Source organism: Hemitrygon akajei, chromosome 1 (genome assembly GCF_048418815.1).
Source record: "Hemitrygon akajei chromosome 1, sHemAka1.3, whole genome shotgun sequence".
NCBI classification, from domain to species: domain Eukaryota; kingdom Metazoa; phylum Chordata; class Chondrichthyes; order Myliobatiformes; family Dasyatidae; genus Hemitrygon; species Hemitrygon akajei.
The window spans coordinates 7,220,431-7,245,819 of record NC_133124.1 but is presented as its reverse complement, the minus strand read 5'-3'; the positions used below and the strand labels follow the sequence as shown (position 1 = coordinate 7,245,819).

General features: G+C 41.7%; 1 protein-coding gene across 3 annotated transcripts in view; it reads right to left on the bottom strand.

Moving 5' to 3' along the window:
• The window catches only part of reck (reversion-inducing-cysteine-rich protein with kazal motifs), a 185,313-nt gene that overhangs the window by 103,630 nt on the left and 56,294 nt on the right, over positions 1–25,389 (bottom strand). For all 3 annotated transcript variants that reach the window (XM_073029289.1, XM_073029443.1, XM_073029366.1), the window contains one exon: positions 19,547–19,605. In XM_073029289.1, the coding sequence (XP_072885390.1) occupies positions 19,547–19,605 (59 nt within the window). The remainder of the gene's footprint in view (positions 1–19,546; positions 19,606–25,389) is intronic.

Below are 25,389 nucleotides of genomic sequence, written 5' to 3'. Positions count from 1 at the left end.
CAAAGGTAAAGAAACCATTTGGGAATCGTATATAGGCCTCCAAATTATAACCAAGATGTGGGGTTGAGATTGCAAAGGGAGCGGGAAAAGGCATGTAATATCAGTAATGTCACAATTGTAACAGGGACTTCAATATGCAAGGAGATTGGGAAAATTAGGTTGTATCAATTGCAAGAGAGGGAATTTGTTGAATGCCTACATGATAACTTTTTGGAGCAGCTTGTGCTTGAGCCTACTAGGGGAAAAGCTATCTTAGCTCGAGTGTTGTGTAATAACCTAGATCTTATTAGAGAATTTAATGTAAAGGAACCCTTAGGAGGCAGTGATCATAATATGAGTGAATTCAAACTGCAATTTGAGAAGGAGAAGAATAAATCACATGTATCAGCATCGCAATGGAATAAAGGGAATTACAGAGGCAGGACAGAGAAACTCACCCGGGTGAATTGGAAGAGGATACTGGTGGGGATGACAGCAGAGCAAAGGCGACTGAAGTTTCTGGGAATAGTTCACAAGATGCAGGGTAGTTATGTCCCACAGAAGGAGTAGCTCTCAAATAGCAGGGGTAGGCAACCATGGCTGACAAGGGACATTAAGGACTGTATAAAAGCCAAGGAAGGTAGCAATGGTGAGTGGAAAGTTGGATGATCCAATCCAACAAAAGGCAACTAAAAAAAGCTAAAAGGGAAAAGATGAAATATGAGGGCAGAGTAGTCAATAATATAAAGCAGAATACTAAAAGATTTTTCAGTTATACAAAGAATAACAGGGAGGTGAGAGTTGGTATTGGACCACTGGAAAATGATGCTTGTGAGGTAGTAATGGGGGACAAAGAAATGGCAGATGAACTTAATGGGTACCTTGTATCAGTCTCCACTGTAGAAGACACTTGCAGTGTATCAGAAGTCTGCGAGCATCAGGAAGCAGGAGCGAGTGCCATTGCTATTACAAAGGAAAAAGTGCTAGCTAAACTCAAAGGGCTTAAAGGGCTCAAAAAACTCAAAGGTGGGCAAGTCACCTGGGCCAGATGGACGACATCCCAGAGTCCTGAAAGAGGTTGCTGAAGAGATATTCGATGCATTGGTCATGATCTTTCAAAAGTCACTTGATTCTGGCATGGTCCCAAAGGACTGGAAAATTGCAAATGCCACATCACTCTTTAAGAAGGGAGGAAGGCAAAAGAAAGGAAATTATAGACCAATTAGCCTAACCTCAGTGGTTGAGAAAGTGTTGGGAGTCTATTATTAAGGATGACGTTCTACGGGTACTTGGAGACTAATGATAAAATAAATCAAAGTCAACATGCTTTCTGTAAAGGGAAATCTTGCCTGACAAATCTCTTAGTTCTTCAAGGAAGTAACAGCAGGGTGGACAAAGGAGAGGCAGTAGATGTCATTTACTTGGATTTTCAGAAGGCATTTGATAAGGTGCCTCACGTGATAAAATCCTATGACATTACAGGAAAGATACTGGCATGGATAGAGGAATGACTGATAGGCAGGAGGCAGTGAGAGGGAATAGAGAGCCTTTTCTGGTTGGCTGCCTGTGACTAGTGGTGTTCCTCAGGGGTTAATATTTGGCAAAGTTATTGGATGCTACAAAGTTACGTGGATGGGTAGGTAGTGCTGATGAAGCAACGCGATTGAAGCAGTACTTAGACAAAATGGAAGAATGGGCATAAAAGTGGGAGATGGAATAGTGTTGGGAAGTCTATGATAATGCATTTTGGTAAAAGGAACAATAGTGTGGAGTATTATCTAAATGGGGAGAAAATTCAAACATCAGAGGTGCAGAGGGACTTGGGAGTCCTCGTGCAAGACTCCTAGAAGGTTAACTTGCAGGTTGAGTCTGTGGTAAAGAAGGCAAATGCAATGTTGGCACTTATTTCAAGGGGAATAGAAGAAGATAATGCTAGGCTTTATAAGACACTAGTCAGGCCACACTTGGAGTACTGTCAACAGGTTTGGGCCCCATATCTCAGAAAGGATGTGTCATCATTGGAGAGTCCAGAGGAAGTTCACGAGGATGATTCTGGGAATGAAGGGGGGGTTTATATGAGGAGCGTTTGGCAGCTTTAGGCCTGTACTCACTGGAATTTCGAAGAATGTAGGGGGATCTCACTGAAATCTACCGAATGTTGAAAGGTCTAGAACAGGTGAATGTGCAGCTATCCAGAACTTGAGGGCACTGCCTCAAAATTGAGGGGCAACCTTGAGGGGTACACACATATACAGTGACATGCAAAAGTTTGGGCATCCCAGGTCAAAATTTCTGTTACTGTGAATAGTTAAGTGAGCAGAAGATGAACTGATCTCCAAAAGTCAGAAAGTTAAAGATAAAACATTCTTCTCAACATTTTAAGCAAGATTAGAGTATTATTTTTGTTTTGTACAATTTTAGAGTGGGGAAAAAAGAAAGGAGCACCATGCAAAAGTTTGGGCACCCTAAGAGATTTGAGCTTTCAGATAACTTTCACCAAGGTCTCAGACTTTAATTAGCTTGTTAGGGCTATGGCTTGTTCACAATCATCGTTAGGAAAGGCCAGGTGATGCAAATTTCAAAGCTTTATAAATACCCTGACTCCTCAAGCCCTGTCCCAACAATCAGCAGCCATGGGCTCCTCTAAGCAGCTGCCTAGCACTCTGAAAATTAAAATAAATGTTGCTCACAAAGCAAGAGAAGACTATAAGAAGATAGCAAAGCATTTTCAGGTAGCCGTTTCCTCAGTTTGTCATGTAATTAAGAAATGGCCATTAACAGGAACAATGGAGGTCAAGTTGAGGTCTGGAAGACCAAGAAAACTTTCCGAGAGAACTGCTGGTAAGGTTGCTAGAAAGACAAATCAAAAAACCCGTATGACTGCAAAAGACCTTCAGGAAGATTTAGCAGACTCTGGAGTGGTGGTGCACTGTTCTGTGCAGCGACACCTGCACAAATATGACCTTCATGGAAGAGTCATCAGAAGAAAACCTTTCCTGCATCCTCACCACAAAATTCAGCGTCAGAAGTTTGCAAAGGGACATCTAAACAAGCCTGATGCATTTTGGAAACAAGTCCTGTGGACTGATGAAGTTAAAGTAGAACTTATTGGCCGCAATGAGCAAAGGTATGTTTGGAGAAAAAAGGGTGCAGAATTTCATGAAAAGAACACCTCTCCAACTGTTAAGCATGGGGGTGGATCGATCATGCTTTGGGCTTGTGTTACTAGCCACTGGCATGGGGAACATTTCACTGGTAGAGGGAAGAATGAATTCAATTAAGTTGCAGCAAATTCTGGAAGCAAACATCACACCGTCTGTAAAAAAGCTGAAGATGAAATGAGGATGGCTTCTACAACAGGATAATGATCCTAAACACACCTCAAAATCCACAATGGACTACCTCAAGAGGCACAAGCTGAAAGTTTAGCCATGGCCCTCACAGTCCCCCAACCTAAACATCATCGAAAATCTGTGGATGAACCTCAAAAGAGCAGTGCATGCAAGATGGCCCAAGAATCTCACAGAACTAGAAGCCTTTTGCAAGGAAGAATGGGCAAAAATCTCCCAAACAAGAATTGAAAGACTCTTAGCTGGCTACAGAAAGCGTTTACAAGCTGTGATACTTGCCAAGGGGGGTGTTACTAAGTACTGACCATGCAGGGTGCCCAAACTTTTGCTTCGGGCCCTTTTCCTTTTTTGTTATTTTGAACTGTAAAAGATGGAAATAAAAAAGTAATCTTGCTTAAAATATTAAAGAAATGTGTCATCTTTAACTTTATGCCTTTTGGAAATCAGGTCATCTTTTACTCACTTAGCTATTCACAGGAACTGAAATTTTGATCGGGGTGCCCAAACTTTTGCATGCCACTGTATACCCCACAGTTCAGTATTTTTTCATTCTAAATTCAATTTTGTGAAGACATTGAAATTAGCAAAGGCACATAACAGGAAGCGAAGTGCTGCCCAGGAAAAGGGCAAAAGTTGTTGCGGGGAGGGGGATATTTGCATAAGACACGCAAAATGGAGGACACACAAATCCCAGGAGCTGTCTGGGCTACAAATACAGAGAATGGAAATCCACAGATCAACAATGAAAGCTTAAAACACATCCAATGAAAAGTCCTTTATAGGCTGGAAAGGGCTCACAGGTTGTTGTTAGAAAATGACTGAAGGTCAGCTCCATCTTCTGTACAATGATGATGACCGGTTCTTCACTTGCAAAGATCAGGAGAGGAAGAAGAGTCCACAAGAGCTACGGCTGCAGAGGCCAATTCTGGATCTGCAGACTCTGGATCAGTAGGGACACAGAACGGCTGGGAAGCCGACACTTGGGTAGTAGGATCATTCCCCGTGTCTCCTCTTCAGCTGCTGCTCTTCTGGCTTCCTCAAAATTTTTGGCTGCTCCTTGGATCAGATTCTCTGCCACAAGCCAGCTGCTGCCACTCGTTGACCTCAATATTTGCCTGAAAGCACTACTGCTTAAGTTGGTCTTTGTACCTCTTGCGCAAGGCACCATGATCTCTCTTGCCCTGACAGAGTTCTCCATAGGGTACTGCTTTCGGTTACCTGGAGTTGTCGATGAGAGACACATGGCCTGACCAGTGGAGCTGTTTGAGCAACAAAGTGACTTCAATGGTTGGAAGTTCAGCCTTCTCCAGGACCTCGTTGTTGGAGACAGATCCTGCCAGCCGATACCCATGATGGAGTGGAGGCAGTGATGATGGAAGTGCTTGAGCAACCGGATTTGCTTGCAGTACAAGACCCAGGCTTCAGAGCCGTACATCTTCTGTGTAGTTGCAAATGAAATATTCATCTACAAACACCTTCAAAATAATACACCTGACCCAAATCCGTCCTCTTCTTCTACCTTAACTTATCCATGCTCAACCTCTCAAAATGAAAAACGTTGCAGTGATGTTTATTTACTTATTTTATTTAGAGATTCAGCACAGTAAAAGGCCCTTCCACCCCAACATGCCCATACCACCTATTACACCCATATGGCCAATTAACCTACTAACCCATAGATCTTTGGAATTGGAAGGAAATCGGAGCACCTGGAGGAAATCCACGCTGTCACGGGTAGAACATATAAACTCCTTTCAGACAGTGGCGAGAACTGAGCCCAGGTCAGGGTCACTGGCTCAGTAAAGCATTACATTAACTGCCACACTACTGAGCCGTTCAAGATCTCAGTAAAATTTTAGTCTCCGGCTTCCGCTGCTGCACTTCCAAACACAAATCTGAAACTCACTGTGTGACAGATGGCATCACATCTGTCACCACGTTCCACTAATCAAATCCATATGGAAAGTGCTTCTCCGATCCTCTGACAGCCAGGCTTGGCACAGGATCAGAGACCTAGCAGATGACAATGGAGATTCCAGGCCTACAGATGAGCCAGCAATGAGGCTTCTTTTTTAATTATTAGGTTAATACTTTTCCTTCTACGCCATTTTTTTTTATTCATTCCTTTTTCAGGATCTGAACCAGCAAGGCCATTTATTAGACAAACAACAGATTCTGTAAATGCAGGAAATCTTGAGCAAAACACAAAATAATAAACAGTCAAAGTTTCAGGCCAGAACTTCATCAAGACTGGAAAGAAAGGGGGAAGAAGTTATAGTAAGGTGGGGTTAGGGGAAGAAGGACAAGATGGAAGGAGATTGGTGAAACCAGGTGAGAGGGAAGGTGGGTGAGTGGTTGGGGAAGTGAGGATGAAGTAAGAAGCTGGGAGGTGATAGATTACTACAGTCATACTCCAGATGCCTGGACCAACAATCCAGAGACTCAAATTCAAATAGGATTTAAAGCCAGTTCTAAATCTGGTTTGGAGAAGAGAATCTATTGGATCATCACAAAACCTCTTTCATCATTAATAGGTCAGGCAGCATCTATGGAAAAAAATGAACAGTCAATGTTTCGGGCCGAGAACCTGAGTCATTTTCACAGATGTTCCCTGGCCTTATGTTCCTCCAGCATTTTGTGTGTGTGTGTTGCTCTGAAATAGATACACAAACATCCACAGTAACTCAATTGCACCATTAGCCCTACATTCAAACCACAGAATCAAACACGACAGACTACCAAGTATTGATATTAGAGGTCTTAAAACATCGTCAAGCATGGGAACCCTCCAGATAACTAACTGCTCTCCTTCTTTGACCTAAAAACCAATGCTCCTTATAACAAGCAATGGTTTGATGATGCACTGGATGCTGGACTTCCCTGTCCATCAGTAATAGCATCAGCACTGACCAAGTCCTCATTAACGTAATTGTCAGTCGGGGTCAATGGCCAGTAGTGCTGAACAATCACAGTAGACAAGTCTACTAGACCTCACACTTACCAATTTATCTGTGACGGATGCATCTGTCACTGACAGACTAACCACAAAATGAAACAAGGTCCTGATTTCATTCTCAGGACAGCCTATAATAAACATAAGAAATTCTGCAGTTGCTCAAGATCCAAAGCATCACACACAAAATGCTGGAGGAGCTCAGCAGGTCTGGCAGCATATATGGAAATTAATAGATAGTCGACATTGCAGGCCGAGACTCTTCTTCAGGACAGGTTGTATTGCTTTGCAATTGTTATAACTATAAGAGACCATAAGACAAAGGCGCAGAATTAGGCCATTTGGCCTTTCCAGTCTACTCTGCCATTCTATCATGTCTGATTTATTAGACCTCTCAACCCCATTCCCTCGCTTTCTCCCTGTAACCTTTGACGCCCTGATAAATCAATAGCCTATCAATGACCGCTTTAAATATACCCAATGACTTGGCCTGCACAGCCATCTGTGGCAATAAATACAAGACACTTGGAATAAAATGAAAGTAAAAACAAATAATGCAGATGCGAAAAATCTGTTACAACGAAGAAAAATTGCCAGAAACAGTCAGCAGGCCAGACAACTCGGCGGCATAGCTCGAAGGGCCTATTCTGCATATTATCTCAGTCAATAGACTTCTGTGGAAATTGGAACAACTTGATTCAGGTCCAGGACCCTTTATCAGAACCGATGACACTACAATCTGTGACACTATACTCTGCCATAAGCAGCAAATGCTGTATTCCTTGACCTCACTACATCTTTTAACTTGCAAAATAGAACTATCTGCAAGGGTAATGCATAATGGGAGAATGATTTTTCCTTTAGTTTTCTATAGCTGGAAAAAAGCCTTGGTGTAGGGCACATAAAATGAAGATTCAGCAATGCACTTTTAAGATGGCATTCTATCTAGCTGTGCCTTCCTGACTGGTGAGATATTGAGAGTCCAGGTTAGATTGTGTATTATGTGCACACCAAGGAACTTTGTGCTCTTCACTCTCTCCACAGCAGAGCCATTGATCTGCATTAGAGAATGGAGCTGTGCCTTCCTGAAGTCCACAACTATCTCTTTTGTCTTGTCAATGTTAAGACTCGGGTTGTTGTTCTCACATCATTTGACAAGCCTCTCCCTCCTCTCTGTATGCTGACCCATCGTTGTTGCTGATGAGGCCAACCACTGTAGCACCATCAATGTGCTGTAGTTTGAGCTGAATCTGGTAGAGTGCATTCGTGAGTCAGCAGTGTTAACAGCAGCAGACTGAGCACACAACCCTGAGGGGCAGCAGAGCTCAGTGTGCTGGAAAAAGCAAATTATATAATGCTGGCACTGGAGAAGGTCCAGAGGAGGCTCATGAGAATTATCTCAGGAATGAAAGGATTACGGTAATATATGAGGAGCTTTCGACGGCTCTGGGCCTGTACTCACTGAAGTTTAGAAGAATGAGAGGGGATCTCATTGAAACCTATCGAATATTGAAAAGCCTAGATTGTGTAGATGTGGAGAGGATGTTTCCTATATTGAGGGAGTCTAGGACCAGAGAACACAGCCTCAGATTTGAGGGACGACCATTCAGAACAGAAATGAAGAAGAAATATTTAGACAGAGGGTGGTGAATCTGTGCTCCTTTGATGCACTAATAAATCAAGAACCTATCGATCTCCACCTTCAGTACACCCAATGACTTGGCTTGCACAGCTGTCTGAAGACTGATACAAAATACTTACTCAGCTCATCTGCCATTTCCTTGTCCCCCCATTACTACCATTCCAGCATCATTTTCTAGCAGTGCAATATCTACTGCTGCCTCTCTTGTACTATCTGAAGAAACTTTTGGTGTCCTCTTCAATATTATTGGCTAACTTAAATTTGTATTCCATCTCTTCCTTCTTTGTTACTTTTTAAGTTGCTTCTGTGGCTTTTAAAAGCTTCTCAATCCTCAAATTTCCCACTAATTTTCACTGTGTTGTACGCACTCTCTTTGGCTTTTATAGAAGTTTTGACTTTTGTCAGCCATGGTTGTGTCATTGTGCTTTCAGAATACTTTAGGATTTATATAAACTTGAGAGAATTATGAGGGAAAGAACAATGCTCATGATGAGGAAAACTATCTAAATATTTGCTTAACAAGAGAAAATTTGCAGATGCTGGAAATCCGAACACACACAAAATGCTGGAGGAACTCAACAGGCCAGGCAGCATCTCTGGAAAAAAGTACAGTCGACTTTTTGAGACAAAACCCTTCGGCAAGACTGGGATAAAAAAAAGCTGAGAAGATTTAAATGGTGGGTGGAGATGAGAAAGAAACACCGGGTGATAAGTGAAACTTGGAAGGGGAGGGAATGAAGTAAAGAGCTGGGAAGTTGATTGGTGAAAGAGACAGAAGGCCATGGAAGAAAGTAAAGTGTAGGGGGGAGTAGGAGCACCAGTGAGAGGAAACAGGCGAGGAAGAAGATAAGGTAAGGAAGGGAAAAGGGGATTGGAAATGGTGAGGGGTGGGGGGGGGGGGGAGGCATTACTGGAAGTTCATGAAATCAATGTTCATGCCGTCAGGTTGGAGGATACCCAAATGGAATACAGTTGGCCCACCTTATCCATGAATTCAACCAACCACAAATCGCGAAACCCGGAAGTGTTCTTCCAGCACTTCTTGTTCAAGCATGTACAGACTTTTCTTCTTGTCATTATTCCCTAAACAATGCAGTATAACAACTATTTTACATAGCATTTACATTGTATTAGGTTTAAGTAATCTAGAGATGATTTAAAGTATACGTGAGGATGTGCGTGGGCTATCGTAGATCAGGATCGAAAAAAAATCCTAAGTTCTCTTACTAAGTAAGTCAGAACAGGTACATCCGGTATTATTTATAGAACATAGAAAAGTACAGCACATTACAGGCCCTTCGGCCCACAATGTTGTGCCGACCCTCAAACCCTGCCTCCCATATAACCCCCCCACCTTAAATTCCTCCATATACCTATCTAGTAGTCTCTTAAACTTCACTAGTGGGGGGACGTCACATGATGACGTAGGATCGAGACGTGGAAATCCAGCTCTCCCGTAAAAAAATCAGTAAGATAATGTTTAAGTGAAGAAAAGTTAGTAAATACTTTTTAAAAATTACTTATAAACTACTCAGGATTGTCTTAAGATATGTCTCCTAAACAGAAGCAGAAGAAAACTAATACTTTGAAGACAACACAAGTTGGAAAAGAATCAAGGCCGGCAGCCATGAAAGAGCCTCGGGCTCAAGTGCATTTTACCTCCGGCGATACAGAACAGGAAACTGCGGCGACATCAACCGTTTCCAAAAAAAAAAGAGCAACAGGAATTGCGCATGCGTGAAGGAAGGGGCATGCGCAAACACGAGCAACCCAAACTACAAATCCCAGCTATGATTGGAAGTGAAAGTGAATATGAGGTGGAATCAGATTCTCTGGATAAATCAGACGAAGATGAAGAGACAAACAAAGAAGAGCAACAGGAAGAGGTTGGAGGTGATATTGGAGACATAAAAAAATCTTTGGTGCAAATAATGCATGAATTAAAAGCATTAAAAGTAATAAAAATATGAAAAATATGAAGATTATGTTTGATAAAATGATGAAAAGACAGGACAAAGTGGACAAGAAAATTAAAAACTTGGAAGAAATAACGGGAGACACCATTGATAGAGTGAATAAAATGGAAGATAATATTTCTGCCTGGACATCAGAAAGAAAACGGTTGTTGGAAAAAGTGGATGTACTTGAAAATTTTAACAGTCGAAATAATATTAAGATTGTTGGACTTAAAGAAGGTGTAGAGGGAGAGGATCCAATAAATTTTTTTCAAAAATAGATTCCGGAAATTTTGGAAATGGAAGAAGGAACCCAGTTAATTGAAATTGAAAGGGCTCACAGAGCCTTAAGATCAAGACCTCAAGTTGATCAAAACCCATGATCAATCTTGATAAAATGCTTAAGATATCAAGATAAAGAAAAGATCCTGAAGGCGGCTGCCCAACGTGCCAGAAAGAGAAACGGGCCATTGATGATAGAAGGGAAAACAGTTCTTTTCTATCCTGATATAAGTTATGACCTTTTGAAGAGAAAGAAGGAATTTAACCCAGCGAAAAAAGTTTTATGGGAAAAGGGTTATAAATTTATATTGCGCCACCCGGCAACCCTGATAATTTTTTTGGATGATGGAAAAAGAAGATCTTTTACTGATTATCGGGATGCGGAAGAATTTGCACAAGAACTCCCAAATATTCGCTAACCACAGCCAAAGACTTAAAAGTGAAATGGATTAAAGATAAAGACAGGGACAGTGAATGGAGTTGATGGATGTTTAAGGACAGAAGAATATTTAAATATATTCTTTAAGGTCTGGGGGCCTTTTATCGAGTACTTTCATAACCTTCCTCTTGACTAGGGTTTTTTTTTCTTTTCGGTCCCTTGCTTTCAGCTCCCTTTTTTTTCTGGTAGTAGGCATTATTATCCTCTGTTGCTAAGTGTATTCACAGTCTGGGAGTTTGACTGTCCAGACTTATACTCTCTATATTGTGTGGTGGTTGGTCTGGAATTGTTGTTTTTTTCTTGTGTTGTGGGGTTTGGGGAGGACACTAAGCTCACTTGTCTTTAATTTAGGTGCTTTTTTGTTAAATTCTCTTCCTTTGTAGCATATTGTTATCGTATGCTTAACCTTGCTCTGTATTAATGCTCCTCATTGGGATTTGGGGTTTTTAATTTTGTAAAATGTTTTGAAAAACTAATTAAAAAATTAAAAAAAAAAAAATTCTTAATTATATGATACGGGGGAGAAAGGTAAAAATTTGAGAAATATTCATCGAGAGTAGGGATATTATGTTTTCTTCTCTTATATATACTTTTTTATGTTACGGGGGAGCTGGGGGAACTTCAGATCGATTGCTACGGGATTCACGTGTGTAATCATGGCGATTGCCATGACCCGCACAATGGAGGGGGGTAATGTTGTGCTTTTTCTTTATTCACAACATCAGTAGGGGGGTATTTTGTTATTTTTTTTCTTTATAATCTATTTTTCTTTAATCTTTCTTTCTTTGCCTGGACAATCGGGGGGGGGGGGGGGGGGGGGGAAGACACATAGCAAAACGGAGAATTTTAAAAAGATTCCCCAAGGTACTATGAAAAGTTGAAAAGTTAGGTATTACTATAGACTGGAGTAACCCTGTTAAAAATAATGACTAATTTACTGAATATTTTAAGTTTTAATGTTAATGGGCTTAATGGACCGGTGAAAAGAAAAAGTGTTTTAACATACATTAAGAAAATGAAAATAGATATAGCTTTTAGCTGCATTCTATTTGAAAAAATTACTTATAATTTAAGAGATAAATACGAAATATTTCTGAAAATTTGGCACCCTTATTTACAAAAGATAGGATTAAATACATAGGTGCTCCGAAGATAAAATTATTGGTTATTTGGGGAAAGAAAGAAATATATATACTAAAGCTATTATGAACTCCATGGAGCACGTGGGGGTCTTCCGATTTCCGGGCATTCTTTCTTTCTTTCTTTTTTTTCTCTTCTACAGGGATATGTTAGGGGGGAGGGGTTAAGGGGGGAAGGGTCGATAATTCTTTTTTCCTTCTGTAACCATTTGAAAATTCAATTAAAAAAAAATTTATAAAAAAAAACTTCACTAGTGTATCTGCCTCCACCACTGCCTCAGGCAGTGCATTCCACGCACCAACCACTCTCTGAGTGAAAAACCTTCCTCTAATATCTCCCTTGAACTTCCCTCCCCTTACCTTAAAGCCATGTCCTCTTGTACTGAGCAGTGGTGCCCTGGGGAAGAGGCACTGGCTGTCCACTCTGTCTATTCCTCTTAATATCTTGTACACCTCTATCATGTCTCCTCTCATCCTCCTTCTCTCCAAAAGAGTAAAGCCCTAGCTCCCTTAATCTCTGATCATAATCCATACTCTCTAAACCAGGCAGCATCCTGGTAAATCTCCTCTGTACTCTTTCCAATGCTTCCAAATCCTTCCTATACTGAGGCAACCAGAACTGGACACAGTACTCCAAGTGTGGCCTAACTAGAGTTTTATAGAGCTGCATCATTACATCACGTTTCTTAAACTCTATCCCTCGACTTGTGAAAGCTAACACCCCATAAGCTTACTTAACTACCCTATCTACCTGTGAAGCAGCTTTCAGGGATCAGTTAAACTAACTGATTTAGCGTCAGTTAGTCAAACATATGCATTTGTATATAGTATATATTTTACCTTTCTATGCATATAAAACACTTAAGAATGTATGTTTCAGAGCCGGGTTCGGGAAGTTCCCGAGTTCGATCTAGTGACAGATCGCTATGGAGTGCGCTCTCCACCGTGCCGGGTTGATGTGGAGGATCAAAAACTCAAAACCCCAAAACCCAATAATTAAACCACTGCATTGCTTAGTAATAATTGTAGCTTTCATTGGGGCACAGCCTTTCTCACTTCATCCTTTAAAATTGTTCCCATCATTGACCGACGTAGCCTAACACTTTTCTAATGACCGATGGCATTTCACCTCTTTCCAATCGCTTTATTATTTCCACTTTATTTTCAATCGTTATCGTGATTATTTTCGTGAACAGAAATGCTGCAGATTCAGATCTCTACCGCTGGGTCCTGATGTCCATCGCACTGAGACAGGTTAAATAAGGTCTTGGGTTCCGCTGGGTCCTAAGATCCACCGCATTGATACAGGTTGAATAAAGGACTTGAGCATCCCTGAATTTTGGTATCCGCGAGGGGCCCTGGAACCAATCCCTCGCAGATAGATAGATAGATAGATAGATAGATACTTTATTCATCCCCATGGGGGCCAACTGTATAAGGTGTTGTTCCTCCCACCTAAGTGTTGCCTCATCACGACAGTGGAGGAGACCATGGATGGACACATCAGCATGGGAATGAGAAGTGGAATTAAAATGCGTTGCCACTGGGAGATCCCAGTGATTCACTTATGTAAAAGATGTAAATTTACTATTCCAAACATTAATTTACTATCTGCATTCATAATTATCATAATATGCCATGTTGTATAACATGGTCTTGACATGATTGTTCTGGGCAAACTTTTCTACAGAAGACATTGCCCTCTTTTGGGTAGTGTCTTTACAAGACAGGTGACCCCAGCCATTTATAATATTCTTCAGAGGTTGTCCACCTGGTGTCAATGGTTGCATACCAGGACCTCTGATATGCACCAGCTGCTTAAATGACCATCACCCACGGAGGGGGTGGGATGAAGTGTTCCATCTCCCTCTGGTGCTCCCCTCCCCCCCTTTCTTTCTCCCTAGGCCTCCCGTCCCATGATCCTTTCCCTTCTCCAGCTCTGTATCACTTTTGCCAATCACCTTTCCAGCTCTTAGCTTCATCCCACCCCCTCCAGTCTTCTCCTATCATTTCGCATTTCCCCCTCCCCCCACTACTTTCAAATCTCTTAGTATCTTTCCTTTCAATTAGTCCTGACGAAGGGTCTCGGCCCGAAACATCGACAGTGTTTCTCCCTATAGATGCTGCCTGGCCTGCTGTGTTCCACCAGCATTTTGTGTGTGTGTTATTGAGCACAAGAGATGGGATGTTATATTGAAGCTGTACAAGACATTGGTGAGACCCAATTTGGAGTACTGTGTGCAGTTTCTATCACCTACCTACTGGAAAGACTGAAAGAGTACAGAGAAAATTTATAAGGCTGTTGCCAGGTCTGGAGGACCCGAGTTATATGGAAAGACTGAACAGGTTAGAACTTTATTCATTGGAACATAGAAGATTGAGAAGAGACTTGAGAGAGGTATACACAATTATGAGGGGTATAGATAGGGTAAATGCAAGCATGGTTTCTCCAGAGGTTGGACGGGACCCAAGTCATGGGTTAAGGGTGACTGGTGAAAAGTTTAAGGGAAACCTGAGGGGAAACTTCTTCACTCAGGGGGTCGTGAGTGTGTGGAATAAACTGCCAGCATATGTAGTGTATGCCAGGTCGATTTCACTATTTAAGAGAAATTTGGATAGGTACAGAGTGTCAGACAGAGTGGTCAGCAGCACTGGGGCTCCACAGGGGACTGTCCTGTCTCCCTTTCTCTTCACCATCTACACCTCGGACTTCAACTACTGCACAGAGTCTTGCCATCTTCAGAAGTTTTCTGATGACTCTGCCATAGTTGGATGCATCAGCAAGGGAGATGAGGCTGAGTACAGAGCTACGGTGGGAAACTTTGTCACATGGTGTGAGCAGAATCATCTGCAGCTTAATGTGAAAAAGACTAAGGAGCTGGTGGTGGACCTGAGGCACCGGTGACCCCTGTTTCCATCCAAGGGGTCAGTGTGGACATGGTGGAGGATTACAAATACCTGGGGATACGAATGGACAATAAACTGGACTGGTCAAAGAACACTGAGGCTGTCTATAAGAAGGGTCAGAGCCGTCTCTATTTCCTGAGGAGACTGAGGTCCTTTAACATCTGCCGGACGATGCTGAGGATGTTCTACGAGTCTGTGGTGGCCAGTGCTATCATGTTTGCTGTTGTGTGCTGGGGCAGCAGGCTGAGGGTAGCGGACACCAACAGAATCAACAAACTCATTCGTAAGGACAGTGATGTTGTGGGGGTAGAACTGGACTCTCTGACGGTGGTGTCTGAAAAGAGGATGCTGTCCAAGTTGCATGCCATCTTGGACAATGACTCCCATCCACTCCATAATGTACTGGTTAGGCACAGGAGTACATTCAGCCAGAGACTCATTCCACCGAGATGCAACACTGAGCGTCATAGGAAGTCATTCCTGCCTGTGGCCATCAAACTTTACAACTCCTCCCTTGGAGTGTCAGACACCCTGAGCCAATAGGCTGGTCCTGGACTTATTTCCACTTGGAATAATTTACTTATTAATATTTAATTATTTATGGTTTTATATTGCTATATTTCTACACTATTCTTGGTGATGCGACTGTAACAAAACCCAATTTCCCTCGGGATCAATAAAGTATTTCTGTCTGTCTGTCTGTACATGGATGATAGGGTATGGAGGGCTATGGTCCCAGTGCAAGTCGATGGGAGTAGGCAGCTTAAATGGTTTCAGCATGGATTAGATGGGCCAAAGGACTTGTTTCTGTTCTACTAACAAGTCCTTTGGCTCATCTAATCCATGCTGAAACCAAAAACAAAAAAAATGGCAGGAAATAAGTTAGAGACTCAAAGCAAACAGGATTAAAAACCGACTTTGTCCATGCCACAAAGTTACCGACATCTTTATTGTGCAATGACCAAATGCCACAGTGTTTCACATGGATTGCCAAAGCATCTGGATTTCATTCTATTTCAAAGCATCATCCTTTGTAGTAGCATCATTTAGGAAAGTATTTAAATACAAATTAATGTAGCCCTTGCGATCACAACAGCAGTGAGGAGAACAGAACATTGAACAGGCCAGTGCTTTTTTACCCATTTATAGGCATTAGAATGGACATACTAAACAAGAACGCAGATATCCAGAACGTTGAAAAAAATCTTCTGAAACAGACTTTCTTACTATCCTGATCTCAGAAGTTATGTATAGAACTGGTTGGCAAAAACATCAAGCAGAACACTCAGGAAACATGCATGCATTCCTATCAGTTACTGTCAAGTGAATATGCCAGCACTTATGTATTCACGCACATTTTAAAAACATGAGACGTAGGAGCAGAAGTAGGCCATTCGGCCCATCGAGGCTGCTCTGCAATTCCATTATTTTATTCCACATCCATACTTGAACCTCTAACTTTTATTTATATATTTCTTTATACTTTATAATTGGTGAATGTTTTTTGTTGCATGTCACACCCTGACCAACACACCAGAGCAAATTCCTAGCACATGTAAACATATAAGCAAATATCTTTAAGGCTTGATAAAAAGATAATTGCTGATCTGATTATAAACTCAACTCTGCAACTAATATCTGTTTGCAGTCGCTCTTTGCTGGTTTATTTATCAAATACACACCAGCCTCTACCTGAAAAATGTTCACCAACTCTGCTTTCACACCTCTGGACAAAGACTTCAAAAAAAAAACTCACAACCTCTTTTCTTTTCTTAAATTGGGGGCAGCTTATTTTGACCCTCAATTCTAAAGTAGTAGCAGTTTTTCAAATCCATCTGTGAAGGTTGAGTCAAGAAGGTATATCTTAATCTGATGATAAGTGGTGTTAGTGGATGCTCAGATTCAAATGTGGCAACTATTCTACAATTAGTTTAGAGGATTCTGAGGAATGGTCAGAGGGGAAAGGTGGAATCAATGAAGGCATAAAATATGTGGTGGCAACCAGATACAACAGGTTTAGCATTCACACCTTTAAATAAAGGAAAATGGATACCATCGTGATGATACACTTTGGATGGAGCATCATATTGTTGGATCATATTAATACAAATCCCAGGAATGAAGGGGTTAATGTATGAGTAGTATTTGGTGGCTCTGGGCTTGTACTTGCTGGAGTTTAGAACAAAGATGAAGAGGAATTTCTTTAACCAGAGAGTGGTGAATCTGTGGAATTCATTGCCAGACATCTGTGAAGGCCAAGTCAATGAGTATATTTAAAAACGCAAACACGAGGAAATCTGCAGATGCTGGAAATTCAAGCAACACACACAAAATGCTGGTGGAGCACAGCAGGCAAGGCAGCATCTATAGGAAGTACAGTCAACGTTACTTAGATGCTGCCTGACCTGCTGTGTTCCACCAGCATTTTGTGTGTGTTGCTTGAGTATATTTAAAGCAGAGTTTGCTAAGTTCTTGATTAGTAAGGGCATCAAAGGTTACAGAGAGAAGGCAGGAGTATAGGGTTGAAAAGGAATATAAATTAGCCAAGATCGAATGGCAGAGCAGAATCAATGAGCCAACTAGCCTGATTCTGTTCACGTCTAATAGTCGAAGTACTGTGTGAGGGAAGGGGTTAAGTGTACAGTCAGCCCTCCTTATCCGCGGATTCCGCATGCGCGGATTCAACCAACCACGGATTGGGAAAACCCAGAAGTCCCCAGGTTATGAATGAGTTCCATTCCCGAGTACGTCTTTAAGTCGGATTTGAAGACGGAACGGGTACATCCGGTATTATTTAGCATCAGTTAGTCAAACGTTTTTCTTAGTATATAGTACATATTTTATCTTTCTATGCATATAAAACACTTAAGAAGCATGCATATTTCAATAATTAAACCACTGCATTGCTTAGTAATAATCGTAGCTTTTATCGGGGCAGGACCTTTCACATGCTCCATTAAAATTGTTCCGATCGTTGACCGACTGTAGCCTAACGCTTTTCCAATGACAGATGGCGTTTCACTTCTTTCCGATCGCTTTATTACTTCCACCTTATTTTCAATTGCGATCGTGATTACTTTTGTGAACAGAAACACTGTGGATTCAGAGCTACGCCACCAGGTCCTAATGCCCACTGCTCTGAACATGTTAAATAAAGTCTGGGGTTCCGATGGGTCCTAAAGACCACCGCACTGATCTAGATTAAATAAGGGACTTGAGCATCCGTGATTTTTGGTAACCGGGGGGGGGTCTCAGAACCAATCCCCCATGGATAAGGTGGGCCCACTGTACTTACATGGGGTAGAGATTCAGGACAGGAGGAGAAGCCGTTTCACAAAATCCTCTGATTATGACTGGTTATGGATAGGCAAAATTGGAAATGGATGTCATTAACTATCACGTCAGTGGGCGCAGCAAGGCCAGGAAAGACTAGGATGGAGCGTGTCCATCATGGGTGACATTCAAACAGAATTGCAGTAGCATGCTTGAGGAACAGTTAAAAATGCACAGAGTTTCAGGGAACTAGGGGTTGAGTTTTATGAAATGCTTCTGAGACAGCAGCATTTACGGTCAGCTGTAATGGAGTAGGGAGACTAAGTTTGACAGCAAAGTGGGAATAAAGTCATGTTCCATCGGTACCAGTGAGTCACTTCCAAATTGCTTCAAAGGACAAGAGACATTCTTCCATCCTGAAGAGACTTGTAAACAAGTAAAATCTCAATTTTCTAATCACTAAATCTTCACATGATCACTGATCAGGTGAGTGACAAGTTATCACTTACGAGATTCAATCTCACATGTTTCTTAGACCATCATTATAATTAGCTTGCCACTGAAAAAGCAAAATATAGCACTCTTGACAAACTTCATTAGGAAAGATTGAGGTAGAGGGGAAGAAATAGATGACAGGGCAATTAAGGGAAGGTTAGGTTCCATAGAGATAAGATGTTTTAAGGTTGTGAAGGATAGTAGAAGGGGGAAGTATGCAGAGGCTCATAAACAGGGCACATAGGCCTGTGAGGCCGACGTTCCAAGACACCTGGTGAATTTTATTTTTTATTTATTTTATTTACTTACTTAGTGATACATCGCGAAACAGGCCCTTCTGGCCCTTTGAGCCACGCTGCTCCAGCAAATCTATAACCCTGATTAACCCTAACCTTAATTATGGGACAATTTACAGTGACCAATTAACCAACCCGGGACATCTTTGGAATGTGGGAGGACCCCAGAGGACCCAGAGAAAACCCACACGTTCCACAGAGAGGACATACAGACTCCTTACAGAAGGGTGCCAGAATCGAACTGCAAATTCCAGAACACCCTGAGGTGTAATAGTGTCACGCTAACCGCTGCACCACCACAGCACCCAAAGATTAGCATCAGTTTTCATATGAACATCAAAAGGTCAAAACAAAGAGTGAAATGCCAGCACAGTCCCAGGATTGTGTTGGGGGCAGACTGCAAGTGTCACCATATATGCAATATATGCATATTGGCGCATGCTATATATGGCACCAATATAGCATGCCCACAACTTATTAACCCTAACCCATATGTCTTTGCAATGTGGCGGGAAACTGGAGCAGTGAAGAGGAAACACAGAGTCCTGGGGAGTGCATACAGACTCCTTACAGGCAGCAGTGGAAATTGAACCCTGACCGGTGATTGCTGGTTTTGTAAAGCAATTGTGCTAACCACTATGCTGCTGTGTTGCTCCAAGAACATGAGAAAGCCTCACAATTTACATGCATGTCAGAAGGGTGCGATATTAAGGCTAATGTAACACAAGGAAGAAAATCAGAGTTACTGAAGAGAAAAACAGTAGGTAACCACTGCCATATTATTTCAACTTATATTAATTAAAAAGCATTTATATAAAAATTATCAAAGATCATACCTGATCACAGACATCTCTGCAAATTGGATATTCTCTTGCTTGGTAACAACATGATGCTTCTGCAGAATTAAGAACACAACATCAATGTTAGGTTTACATTATTTCTTCCCCAAGCTACAACAGGCAGACAGTTTCCTTTCTGAGAACTATATGCAAGCCAGTTTTCCCACAAGTCAGAAATGTCTGCTTTCTGGTATCTAGCCATACTGTATTGTTCTGCATACACTTCCAATAATACCTGCATTTCATTATTTACCATAATACTATCCATACTTCAAGTAACAGAATGCATACTTTTACCAATTGATGATGAATAACAAAATATTTTATTACTTTTTTAAATTTATGGGCAAATATATAAAGTCAGATTTCCATAGGGCAAGTATTCCACAATCCAGAGAGACCTGCAATTGGAATTGTTCCTGTCGAACACCATAACACCATAAGACATTGGAGCAGAATTAGGCCATTTGGCCTATCAAGCCTGCTCTGCCATTCTATCATGGATGACTTATTATCCTTCTCAACCTCCATTCTCCTGCCTTCTCCATATAACTGTTGACACACTTATGAATCAAGAATTTCTCAACCTCCGTTTTAAATATACCCAATGACTTGGCTTTAACAGCCATATGTGGCAATGAATTCCACAGATTCACCATGCTCTGCCTAAAGAAATTTTTGACACACACACAAATGTCAGAGGAACTCAGTAGGTCAAGGAGCATCTATGGAAGAGTACAGTCAATGTTTTGGGCCTGCCCATCTGAGCTTTTGAATATTCGGTAGGTTTCAATGAGATCCCCCTTCGTTCTTTTAAATTCCAGCAAATACAGGCTCAGAGCTGTCAAACGCTCCTTATACAGTAACCCGTTCATTCCTGGGGTCACTCATGTAAACCTGCTCTGGACCCTCTCCAATGCCAGTGCTTCCTTTCCCAGAAAAGGTAGCCAAAACTGTGTGCGATACTCCAACTGGAGTTCAATTCCCATCACTGACTGTAAGACATACCCCCCTGACTGCACGAGTTTCCTCCAGGTGCTCCGCTTTGCTCGCACATTCTAAAAGACATACAGCTAGTTGGGTTGAGTTGTTCTCCAACCTTGGCAATTTACTTGCAAACATTTCATCACCAATTGCCTTTCCATGATGACCAATCAGCTGATTAATAAGTACATAAAGACCATTCAGAAGTCACACCCCAATGAGCAGCCATAGTTTCTGAGGAAACTATGACTGAAACTACTCCAGGGGTTCCCAACCTTTTCTATATCATAGACCAATACCATTAAGCCATGGTTCCCAGCCTGGACCACAGGTTAGAAACTACTCAGATGTTTTTCCCTTTGATGCACATTAATCAAAGATCCCCCTCCAGCTCAGACATTCTCTCTTCTCTCCAGGCTCAAGAACAACCTCTACCCCAGCATCATCCAACTCTTGTAAGATGAGATGGACTCTTGGTCTCCCCTCATCACAGTCATGCACTTTGTTTACCTGCACTGTACTTCCTTGGTAGCTTTCATATCTCATTCTGCATTGTTATTATTTTGCCTTATTCTACCTCAATGTACTGCATAATGATTTAATCTGTATAATCAATATACATAACAAGCTTTTCACTGTATCTTAGTACATGTGACAGTAATAAATCAATACCAACACATTAACTTCAGTTTTACAGGATGCATTCAGAGTCAGAGTCAGAATACTCATCACTGACATACATACAGTCTTGATGCAGTGTCTTGACCAATTCCTCCTCCCTCTACACCCGTCCCTCCACCACCCCACACCCTCTAGGTGCTTGATCTTCTGAGTTCCTCCAGCAGATTTTATTTTATTTGGAGATACAGCATAGCATAGGCCCTCCCGACCTTTAGAGCTACGCCACCAGCAACTCATCAATTCAACCTTTGCCTAATCACTGGCCAATTTACAATGACCAATTAACTTACCTGGTATGGAGACCGGAGCACCCAGAGGAAACCCAAGGGGAGGACATCAAAACTCTTTACAGGGGACAGTGGGATTTAACTCCGATGCCCTGAGCTGTAATAGTGTTGTGCTAACTGCTATGCTAACTTGTTGTTTATATTTTATACTAGTGTCCTTCAGCATGTTGGAGCATATTCTGGACTTGGTCTGTAGAGCAACAAGTTAACTTCAGCCACCGATCTTCAGATATGAATACAGGTGTCCCCCGTTTTTCGATCGTTTGTTTTACCACAATGCTGTTACGAAATACCTACATTAGTACCTGTTTTCGCTAACCAAAGAGAATTTTCGCTTTTACGAAAAAAAAGATGCCCGCTTTATATGTGTGTTTACCCCGAGAAAGACTACAATGACCGTGAAACCTTGTGCGGGCAGTTGTTTGCACATGCATGTACGTGCCAATTTTTTCTCCAAATCGATTTTGGCTCGCTGTCTTCCCGATTTTGATAAGTGAAACTACACCGTACCTACAATATTTCTACTTTATATAGGGTGTATATTTACCATATCATTCCTGCTTTTACTATATGTTAGTGTTATTTTAGGTTTTATGTGTTATTTAGTATGATTTGGTAGGTTATTTTTTGGGTCTGGGAATGCCCAAAAATTTTCCCGTATAAATTAATTGCAATTGTTTCTACGCTTTACGACATTTAACCACACTTAATTGGAAGACCAGACAATGTCCATTTAACATTCTTTTGGGTAGCTATAGAGTGGTGATAAGGAGGAGGTGTGAAAGTTATACGTAATTCAAAGGAAGGATTGTAAATACATAGCAAATATAGAATTGTCCTTTGATTTTTAGCATATAAAATGTCACGTAATGTTGGGTGGAGCAGGCATCTTCCTCTGAAGGTGTCTCAATATGATGCCTGTCTCTCATTTTGTTGAATAAAAGACTACTTCATGTCTATCATCTACTTCTCTCCTGTGACTTTGTTCATGTTGCAACACAGCACACGATCTGTAAGTATGGTAAGTATGGCATTAGAATTTGACTAACTTGATGCAGAGTCTGCTTAAATGATTTGGAGAGCCACCTCATAAAAAGGCAACAAAGCCCCTCTCCTTTCAAGCTAACAGTTTATATTTTAACAACTTTTCAACATAATAAATTCCTATGGAACATCAAAGTACAAAGTAGATACCTGCACATTAGAGATCTAAAATTAAAGCTTAGCAAATATAAAATAAAAGTCTCCCTTCCCTCTTCTCTACATCTCCAACCATGCCTGTGTTCTCATTGTTCCAGTTCTGAGGAAGATAAACAACTCATTTGTAGAATAACTGTCGTAGTCATCCAAGAAGACCTCCCAGCTGAACTGTTATAGCCATACATGCTTGAGCTTTGGCTTCTATAATAGTAATTTCCGTAACTACTTCATCCACTTCTATCAGCATTTCTAAAATCCATGGCTACTTCTCGCACCACGGAATCCATAACTTTGTGAGTAACCACCTTGGTAACTGCGTCCTCGCCCTCCAGAGCCTTTTCCTGCTTGGTCTACCTGAATTTGCCGACCATCAACTGACTTTCCATTCAAGGACATGCTGTCCCTTGCATCATCAGGATTTTCAAAAGTAATAAAACCAAACCCTCTAGATTTGTCTGTCTCTTTATCTTTGATCACAAACTTCACCATACTTGGAAAATAACTGCTCCAGCGATTGTTCATCTGTGTCAAAGCACAGCCCACCACAAAAAGCTTTCCTTCATCAGACATGGTTTTGTGTTGATGAGTGTTTTTTAATTAGCAAACGTCTCAGTGCTCAGCAACAACACCTCTTCCGCTCTGAAACAGCAGAATGAGAATGAAAGAGGGAAAATACTTGATCCTATCCTGTTTTTTCAGCACAAAGGTTGGGGGTGTTGTGGATAGTGTGGAGGGCTGTCAGATGTTACAGCGGGACATTGATAGGTTGCAAAACTGGGCTGAGAAGTGGCAGATGGAGTTCAACCCAGTTAAGTGAGAGGTGGTTCATTTTGGTAGGTTAAATATGATGGCAGAATATAGCATTAATGATAAGACTCTTGCCACTGTGGAGGATCAGACAGATCTTGGGGTCCGAGTCCATAGGTCTCGGACCTATGTCCATAGGCTGCGCAGGTTGATTGTGTGGTTAAGGCTACATATGGTGCATTTGCCTTCAACAAAAGTGGGTTTGAGTTTAAGAGCCGAGAGATGATGTTATACCTGGACAGGTATATGGAGGAATTTAAGGTCGGGGGTTATGTGGGAGGCAGGGTTTGAGGGTCGGCACAACACTGTGGGCCGAAGGGCCTGTAATGTGCTGTACTATTCTATGTTCTATATATACTTAATGTTGCAGCTATATTGGACCCTGGTCAGACCCCACTTGGAGTACTGTGCTTATTTCTGGTCCCGCACTACAGGAAGGATGTGGAAACTATAGAAAGAGTGCAGAGGAGATTTGAAAGGATGTTGCCTGGTTTGGGGAGCATGCCTTATGAGAATAGGTTGAGTGAACTCGGCCTTTTCTCCTTGGAGCGATGGAGGATGAGAGGTGACCTGATAGAGGTGTATAAGATGATGAGAGGCATTGATATGTGGATAGTCAGAGGCTTTTTCCTAGGCCTGAAATAGCTTACAAGAGAGGGCACAGTTTTTAAGGTGCTTGGAAGTAGGTACAGAGGAGATGTCAGGGGTAAGTTTTTTTTTCTTAAACGCAGAGAGCGGAGAGTGCGTGGAATGGACTTCCAGCAACGGTGGTGGAGGCAAATACCATAGGGTCTTTTAAGAGACTTTTGGATAAGTACCTGGAGCTTAGAAAAATAGAGGGCTATGGGTAACCCTAGGTAATTTCTAAACTAAGTACATGTTCAGCACAGCATTGTGGGCCAAAGGGCCTGTGGTACTGTGCTGTAGGTTTTCTATGCTTCTAAACAATATTGATTTACTCCTTCCACATCTGTTACCAAATCTACTGAACACTTCCACCATTTTGTTTAAGGTTTCAAGTACTTTGCAGGGATTTTTTTTTGTTTTCATAGAAAGAACTGCTCACTTCATGCTTTGGGTAGATGACCCTGTTAGAACAAAGCTATTAACATTATGCTCCAAGATAAACCAACAATTACAAAAAATAACAACTTGACAATACAATGGATTTCAGTTCATCGGGCTATTGGTTAATCAGCACAGCTGCTTATTTGGGACAACTCTTAAAGAACAAAAACTAATCAAGAAAATTGCCGAGATTCCCTTAGTTTATTGGGACACAGTGCCACTCAACTGGAACCAACGTCAGTGGCGTGCACTTGTGTGGCTGTTAGACCCTACACTGTACTTACAGAGAACAGTTTTTAAATAGCATCAGTTGCATGTGCTTGTGTTCAAAAAGCAGTGACATTTTGTCATTGATAGTTAGTGAGAAATAAGCAGTAAGATAATTCCAAATTGTTTTGCTCACTGCAGTTTCAAACATTCAGGCTTAGAGATGCCAGAATTGGCCAGGAGTAAAAATGAAATGATTTCACTACTTCAACAAGGGAAAGACTGGATCGCTCTGAGCACCAATCTGATTTTGAGAGGTCGCGAATGGCTCCTTTGACAGCAAAACCTAGGCCCAGAGCAATTCACTGTCCGTGGGGCCCAGACCCTACAGCCAGGTTCAGACAATCTAAACGCCAGCCCAGACAGTTTGGGGGATTCTCTCTCCACGACGCCAAGGCTGTGAGACTAGCCCCCCCCCCCCCACCCCCAGGCCACTGTGCTGTGTCTGCGAACTTTGTGGAGATTTGCCCTGCTAATATGATGAACTGAGTACATAGGCTTTGGGCCTACACCAGGGATTGGGTCCAAGGACTCAATTTGCTTTGG